The sequence below is a fragment of the Gracilinanus agilis genome, chromosome 6 (genome assembly GCF_016433145.1).
Source record: "Gracilinanus agilis isolate LMUSP501 chromosome 6, AgileGrace, whole genome shotgun sequence".
Taxonomy (NCBI): domain Eukaryota; kingdom Metazoa; phylum Chordata; class Mammalia; order Didelphimorphia; family Didelphidae; genus Gracilinanus; species Gracilinanus agilis.
The window spans coordinates 288,070,775-288,078,518 of NC_058135.1; the positions used below are offsets into that span (position 1 = coordinate 288,070,775).

At 58.2% G+C, this 7,744-nt stretch overlaps 1 protein-coding gene across 1 annotated transcript; it reads right to left on the bottom strand.

Annotated features, from left to right (window-relative positions):
• Window positions 1–966: 966 nt before the first annotated feature.
• LOC123251473 (solute carrier family 22 member 6-like) lies at window positions 967–7,192 on the bottom strand. Its single transcript, XM_044680737.1, has 10 exons — window positions 6,845–7,192; window positions 5,698–5,801; window positions 5,198–5,352; window positions 4,612–4,780; window positions 4,362–4,485; window positions 4,149–4,264; window positions 2,678–2,895; window positions 2,036–2,144; window positions 1,461–1,664; window positions 967–1,241 (listed from the first exon to the last, which is right to left on the bottom strand). The coding sequence occupies exons 1-10, from the start codon at window positions 7,190–7,192 to the stop codon at window positions 1,169–1,171; spliced, it is 1,620 nt and encodes a 539-aa protein (XP_044536672.1). The 3' UTR covers window positions 967–1,168.
• Window positions 7,193–7,744: the final 552 nt, after the last annotated feature.

Genomic DNA, 7,744 nt, shown 5'->3' on the forward strand with positions numbered 1-7,744 from the left:
GTGAAGGCTGTCCCTTAGCCAATGTCGGGGGTTGGGCCCCTGCCCAGGAGCTGGGCTGCTTTTGCTGACCTCTAGGAAGATGATAGGAAGGGTTTGTGAGAGGCCTTCAGAATTGAACCCTGGGCCATCTAAGCCCAGAGCTTGGGGCACAGACGCATGGGTCCAAATGATTTTGACCAGGGCAACGGGAATGCAGGTGGAGGAACATGATTGAAAGCAGGAAGGTGCCAGGAGACTGCCTATTCCAAGGGATCTTCGCTGGCATCTGTAAACTCTTTGTTCAAACTATTTTGGGATAATTTGTTTCCCTTTTCATCGTGGGTGTTTCATGTTGGGCTTCCAGAAGTGGGATTCTGAGAAGGGCTTTCCCCGGGCTTTCTTCCTCAGCCCCGAGGGCCTGGCACATGCCCAAAGAGCCCCTTATCTGTTTCAGTGTCTTCATTTTACAGATGAGGAAACTGAGGCTGGGGAAGGGGACCGAGGCTGGAGAAGCCAGGCCTCTCAGCCAGACCAGAAAGGGATTAATTCAATAGGTGTTCACTGAGTGCTTTAGGAAGATTGCAGGGACTGGAGGTGCCCTGGAGGCAGAGGCGGGGAGGCCAGGTAGGTAGCCAAGAGAGATGGAGTTGGAGAACCCCTCCGAAGGACCTTGATGGCAAGGACCCCCTGTTCTAACCTCTACTTCGCTGAGAAGCTCTCCCCCCTCATCTCAGCCCAGCCAGCCTCCATGTGGAGGCTTCCCGTGACGAGGGACTCCTGAGGAGGAGCGAGGAGGGCCCCTTGCCTAAAGAGCCCCGACGACGGAGCCTCTCTCCCCAAAGTGCCTAGGCTAGAGAATGACTCCAGAGGGTCGCCCGAGGCCAACGTGGAACGTGCCGTTAGCCCACGGATGGAGACGAGTTCTTAGCCCCAGCCCTGGTAACCGAGACCCGGCGGTGATTCCCAGCGAGCAAACCAACGATCGGATCAGGGAATAGATGTGTAATAAGAGGTTGCCCTGGTGCCCTGGAAGCCTCGGCGGGAAGAAGGAAGGGTTCCCAGAAGGAGCCTGGCCAAGGCCTCGAGGCAGCAGGGAGCAAAGCCACGGCTTCCCAGGCCAGAGGGGGGGGTTCTCGGGCTGCCACGGTGGAGGCCTTGCGCCAGGCTGGGGAGTCTCTTCCCAAGGAAGTCAGAGCTTGGTCTGGAGGGCCTGGGCCCCTTGCCACGGCTTCCTCTGCAGTCTGCTCCAGCATCTCCGGACCCTGCGGACGGGAGCTAAGTTTCTCCCTTGTTCTAAGGTGTTTCCCCCCCCATTTTCCCCATCAGGGAGTTCTGGAGGCCCGGCCAGAAGAGGCCGGCGGAGCTTGAGGGCATGAGCAGGGGTGTGAGGCCACTTGGGGCTGGGCTCATGGGGAGGGCGGGGGAGAAGAGGGAGAACGAATGGCTGGGAAGGCCAGAGAAGAGGGCTGGAGGTCACCTACTGGCTCTGGGCTTGCTCCAAGGTGTCCGGCAAGGGGAGACCCTTTGTCTCAGGCAGGAAGACAACGAGGAAGCCGCCTGCCAGAACAATGGAACCAAAAAGCAAGGGCGGCAGCCGGGCGTTCGTGGTGCCTGCCAGCAGGACCAGCGGGGCGACGGCACCTCCCAGGTGGCCCACCATGTTGGTGATCCCCATCCCGGTCAGCCTGCAAAGCAGCAGGGAGGGCGAGGATCAGAGCACGGACTTGGGCACGCTCACACACACACACACACACACACACACACGCACGGGAGGAGGGGTGGCCGTTGGAGGGTTCCGGACAGCTTCCAGGCCCTTTATTTGGCATTTATAGGTACTTGGAGAGAAAGGGCTTTGCAGGCTCCCACAGCTTGGAGCAAAGCCAAGACCTGAATTCGGATCTCAGGGGGTCCTGCTCATGCAGTAGGCGCCTAATAAGTGCTCGCTTAGCAGAGTCCCCCTTTTCCATCCTGCCAAGCGTGTGGGCCCCCTCGGGCCCAGGATCTCGGGCGCACACACGAACCCTGCCCTCAGCCGAGGGTGGAGGGAGGCACTCACCGGACGGAGGTCGGGAAGAGCTCTGAGGTGAGGAGCACAGTACAGCTGAGGGAGGCCGACATCAGCCCCTTGGCCAGCACTGACAGTCCCATCCGAAGGCGGCCTAGCTCTGTAGTAGGCACAAGGGGGTGGAGGCTGGAATCAAACCAGGACATTAGAGAGCTGAGACAGCTCAGGCTAAATGTGGCCCTGGGGCACTGGCTGGAAGAGGAGGAACCCAGGCAGGGGAGAATTGGGGAGGATGGAGATGTCGCCCCGGCTCAGGGATCCAGGAGGTCAGAGCTGGGAGGGCTAAGCCTCAGAACCCAGACAGTCAGAACCTAGAATGTCTGAGCCAGGAGAACCTTAGAACATCGGAGGAGAAAGGAACCTTAGAGACCATCTCCTTGTAGAGAGGAAGAACCTGAGGTTCCCCGAGATGAGGATGGGTCAGAGCTGGAACTAGAGCTGCCCAGCCTTCCTTCTCGGGGTCCTGAGAACCTCCACCTTCCAAAGGCTTTCCCCACCAAAGCTGCCCCAAGTCCTTGTTCCAGCTTCTAGTCCCAAGGAAGCGGAGGCTGAGGAGTTGAAGGTCCCAGGCGGCCCCTCCATTTCTCCCCCCATTTCAGCAGATGGCCCGTGATCCAATCCACCCAGACCCACCCTGTGGCACTGGGGTGGTCCCCAGCACAAGTCCCCCTCCGAGCATCAGGCAGGAGACCAGGGTAAGCTTGCGTCCCAGGCAATTGGCTAGCTTGGGCACCAGCAGGCGAAAGGGGATGTCTACGACCCCCAGGATAATCTGGACTAGGTAGGGGTTTTCCCCAGGGAAACGCTGAAGATCCAAGGCCAGGGAATACAGGGAAAGGCTGGCAGAGAACCTAGGGGATGAGAGGGGAGAGGAAGGGAGGGAATTCACAAAAGCTTTCCGTTTCCAGTTTCCATTTCCTGCCTGACTCGCCTTCCCTACAAAAGCACCACCCCTGAAACATGCCTGCAGCCAGGAGCCTGGGCACCCACGAGCCTGGGCACCCAGCTTCACATTTTCTCCTGCCACTTACTCTGGGCAATACTGGTCCTTACTGCTTGGAGCTCCATCTTCCTCATTTGTCGAGCGAGAGAGCCAGTCTAGAGGGCCTCAAAAATCTGAGCTCTGACGTTCTATGTTTGAAGATCCCTCCTAGCTCTGATGTTCTGGGTTCAGGTTCACTTGGTGCTCTGATGTTCTATGTTTGAAGACCTCTCCTAGCTCTGATGTTCTAGGCTCTAAGATCCCTCCTAACTCTAATGTTCTGTGTTCCAAGGTCTTGTCTAACTCTGATATTCCATGTTCTAAAGATCCTCCAATTCTGTTCTGTGTTCTCTTCCAAGGTTTCTTCTAGCCTTGATGTTCCATGTTCTATGTTCCAAGGTCCATTGAAGCTTTGATGTCCTATGTTTCAAGGTCTCTTTTTATCTCTGATGTGCTATACTCTAAGGTCCCTCCTAGCTCTAATGGTCTGTGTCCCTTGTTCCAAGGTCTCTTCTAGCTCTGATGTTCTGTGTTCCAAAGTCCCTCCTAACTGTGATGTTCTTTGTCCTAAAGTTCCTCCCAGCTCTATTCTGTGTTCTGCTCCAAGGTCTCTTCTAGCCTTAATGTTGTGTTCTGTGTTCCAAGGTCCATTCTAGCTCTGATGTTCTATGTTCCAAGCGCTGGTGTCCTAGGTTCCAAGGTGTCTTTTTATCTCTGATGTGCTCTATTCTAAAGTCCATCCTAGTTCTGATGTGGTGTCCCAAGGTTCCTAATGTTCTATGTTCCATGGATCCTCCTAGCTCAGATGTTCTGTGTTCCATGTTCTGAGGTTCCTCCTAGCTCAGATGTTCCATGTTCTTTGTTCCATCCCTCCTGCTCTGATGTCCAATGTTCCAAGGTCCCCTTTATCTCTGATGTCCTCTACTCTAAGGTTCATCCGTGCTGTGATATTCTGTACCAAGGTTCCTTCTAACTCTAATGTTTTATGTTCTATGTTCCAAGGTCCCCCTAGCTCTGATGTTCTGTGTTCTATGTACTGAGGTTCCTTCTGGAGGACTGACTTCCTTCTTGGCCACACTTACTTTCTACCCCCCACCCTGTCCCCTTCCCATCCCCACTCACCAAATGCCCATGATGCAAGCCAATAGGACCAGCATCTCCCGAGATCGAAACAGGTCCAGGGCAGAGGACCCTGGAGTTCTTCCTGCCTCTTCTTGGGAATAGTCTGATTCCAGCATCTAGGGGGAAGAAAAAGGGCTCTTAGGGGCCAGACGAGTCCTGGAGCTCGGTGAAGGTAGAGGGGCTCCTTAGCAGCCAGCCCCTTCCCTTCCTCACCTCCACGGAGAGCTGGATCCCGGCCGCCGGGGTCCTGTTGATCCGTGCCACCAGTCTCAAGGACCGCAGGGCCCCTGGAAGGTGCCGCCTCACCATCAGCCACCGAACAGATTCCGGAAGCCACCTGCAACGTCAGAGGTCAGGCCTCAGCCTAACCAGGCCTGCTCCCACCCCACTAGAGCCCAGTGGTCTGAGTGGGAGTCTTCCCATTGCCCTCTTCTCGGGAGACCCAGCTCCTCGGGGCGCTCACCAGCTACAGAGGAAGCAGAGGGCAAAAGGTGCTCCAGCAACCAGCTGCAGGTGCCTCCAGCGCCGGAGGCCAAAAGCCAAAAAGGCCAGATTTAGCTGCCCCAGGCTGAGAATGACGGAAAGGAAGCCAGCCACTGCTGCCCGGCGAGAGGGTGGTGTCCACTCGAGAACTGGGGAGAGGCAGACCTCGTGTCCCTCCCAGCCATGCCCGACGGCACCCACCCACACAGCCCAGCAGGTCCAGAGGGACCTAAGTGAGCTATCCCAGAACTCCAGAGTTCGAGGAGGCGCCGCGAGAGACCCTGGAGCCCGGAATGTCACAACCAGGAGGACTTTGGGGACCCAGAACAAAGAATGTCCGAGCTGGGAGGATCCTTCAAATAGAAATCTTAGACGGTCAAAGTTGGGGTGTCTGGCAGCCTCTCGGGCGGGGTAGGAGGGTCACCTGCAATTCCTTTCCAGTGGGAGGCTGGAATCCACCCGGCCGCCCCCTGCATCTGCCCCCAGCCTCACATTCAGCCTGCAGACGCCGACCCAGAACCACTCTGGGAAACCTCAGCCCCTCCGTGCCGCCCGCCCTGACTCACCAAGTCCTAAGCCATTGAGCACCACCCCGGACACGCCAGAACCACACAGGCAGCGGCAGACACAGTAGATGGGGAAGGAGGGGGCCAGGGATGCCCCTGTGCTCAGAGATGCTACCTGAAGGAGGCACCAGAGGAAAACGGTCCGGCGGCCCAGCCTGGAGGGCAGGAGCCAAGGTCAAGAGCAACCTGGGCTGGAGGAGCCCCAGGAAGCCCAGAGATTCCCAGGAAAGAGCGCAGAGGCTCCAGGGAAGAGGGACCTCGGGGGACTGATACCAGCTCGGCTACCTGGGCAGGAATCTTCAAGGGCCCCCAAGCCCCACTTCCCCCCATCTCTGAGAAGGCCTCACAGCCTTGGCTGCCAGGCCTTGGGGATGGCAGATCTTGGCCCGGCCTCAGAAGGTCCATCCCACTCAGGGAGCGCTCCTGGTGGCTGGTAGGAGCCGAAATTCCCCTTTGGTCCTGGAGAGGCAGCCGGGCACCAGGGCTGCTCCGGGGCTCACCTGTCAGCCAGGCCCCCAAAGACGATGGCACCCAGGAACACTCCTGCCATGTAAACTGACTGGGCCACCCCATGAAGGCTTTTCAGGCCGCAGACGAGGTTCCACTGTTGGGGGAGAGGGAGCAGGGTGGTGGCTGTGCCCGAGGAGCCAGACCGGCGACTGAGGGAAGTGGTGAGGGGCTGGACTTGGGCAGGCTTGGCCACCTGGCACCCTGGGGAGCTCAGTTCCCCTCTCTACGCTTCCCAGGCCTATGGGGGGGGCAGCTATGGAAGGAAAGCCTCAGGCCCTGGAGAGCCAGGAGGGACAGGAGAAGAGTCTAAAGGGCAGCAGGAGGAAGAACAACAGACTTGGCCAGCTGCTCCTCCTCCTAGCACTGCCCGGCTCAGACTTCAGTCTTCCTCCATCAGACCCCGCAGGCAGTGTTTGCCCTTCTCCAATTAGAGCCATCCTCAGTGATTCATCTCCCCAGACCAGAGGGACAGTCCAGTCGGTGCTCAATAAATGCTGAATTCAGTTCATTGTGTCAAGACGCATCTATTAAGCCTGGACTGTGTGCCCCAAACTCTCCCACCTCTGTGCTGGTCCTACTTCCTTGTTTTTCAGCTTCTGGCATCCCCAGGATCTACAGCTCAGTGCCTGGTATATAGTAGAAGCTTAATAAAGGCTCACTGATAAATGACTACCTGCGTGACCTTGGGCCTCACAAGTATCTGAGGCCAGATTTGAACCCAGGACCTCCCATCTCTAGGCCTGGCTCTCTATCCACGGAGCCACCCAGCTGCCCCTATTTCTCTCATCTTTTATCAGGTTGTTTCCCCCAGTATTTTTCTTCTTCCTAGAGTGAGCTCCAGGGATGGGAGTTTTTCTTCTCACGACCTTCAAAGCATGAGGCAGAGTCTTCACACACAAATAGGCAAGACGAGTCAGAAAGACGCGAGTTTGAATCCTGCCTCAGACACTCTCTAGCTGTGTGACTCTAGGCAAGTCATTTTTTCCCTTTTAAGCCTCAGATTTCTCATCTGCCAAATGGGGAAAACAACAGCCCCCTCCCCCCGGGGGGTGGTGAGGCCCCGCAGCAAAGGCAGCCCTCCTCCTCTTCCTCCTCCTCCTCCTCCTCCTCCTCCTCCTCGGCCCTCATTACTGGTACCTCCGTAACAATGGTGCTCTGAACCGTGGTGAGGTTGTACACCCAGCCCTCCACACAGGTCTCCGTCTCGTTGGTGGCATTGCCCCGGAAGCGAAGGCACCTCTCCCGGCCTCCCTGGGCATCCACCGGCCACCGGCCACCTGGGCTCCGGCAGTGGTGCTCAGGAACGGAGGCCGTAAAGTTCTGGAGAAAGCTGTGGGTGGCCACAAAGGCAAAAGGCACAGTCACGATGGCCAAGTGGACCATCTGGAAGCGACCCCATCCTCCCACCTGCAGCAGCAGGCCTCCCAGGCCCTTGGAGCTCTTCCCCGGCCCCTCGTCCTCTCCCAGGCCCCTGCCCCAGCCCATCCTGCTCCCCCAGCCCACAGGCCGCCCTCCTGCACACTGACCACACAGCCACTTCCAAGGAGCAAGGTCCAGCCCATTCAACCGAGAGACCAAGGGCCGGACACCAGGGGAAAGGCAGCAGGGCAAAGGGCACCAGATGTGGGTCTCTGGGGGACGGGGGGCCTGGAGACCCACAGGGGAACCCCGGGGGGGATACAGCAGGGATGGAGAAGTGGGGGGAGCCGAGAGAGGGTTTGGGAATGGGGGTCCCCGCTTGGGGGCAGGGGCTGGGGGGCGCCGACGCAGGCGATGGACAGGCCTGAGGGGGAAGGGAAGGGGGTCTGGCACGTTAGAGGGTGGAAGGGCCTGGGGTGGGATGCTGGGAAGGGGGCCAGGGCTTCAGGAGGGCCCCTCAGCGTGCACAACCGAGCTCCTGGGCTCCAGGGGCCCTTCAGGAGAAGCTTCTACTAGTGTTTGTTTGTTTTCGCTTTTGCAATAGGCGCCCTCCTTCCCCCACTCTGTCACCCCCAGGGTGAGGTCTCCATCCTTTCATTTCAAGATGGGGGGGGGGGG

Coding starts and splice junctions, on each gene's coding strand:
- LOC123251473 (XM_044680737.1), bottom strand. CDS start 7,192: ATGGGCTGGGGCAGGGGCCTGGGAGAGGACGAGGGGCCGGGGAAGAGC. Junction 4,781..5,197: donor GCTCAATGGCTTAGGACTTG/GTGAGTCAGGGC, acceptor GCCTCTCCCCAG/TTCTCGAGTGGACACCACCC. Junction 1,665..2,035: donor CTCTTCCCGACCTCCGTCCG/GTGAGTGCCTCC, acceptor GCTGCTTTGCAG/GCTGACCGGGATGGGGATCA.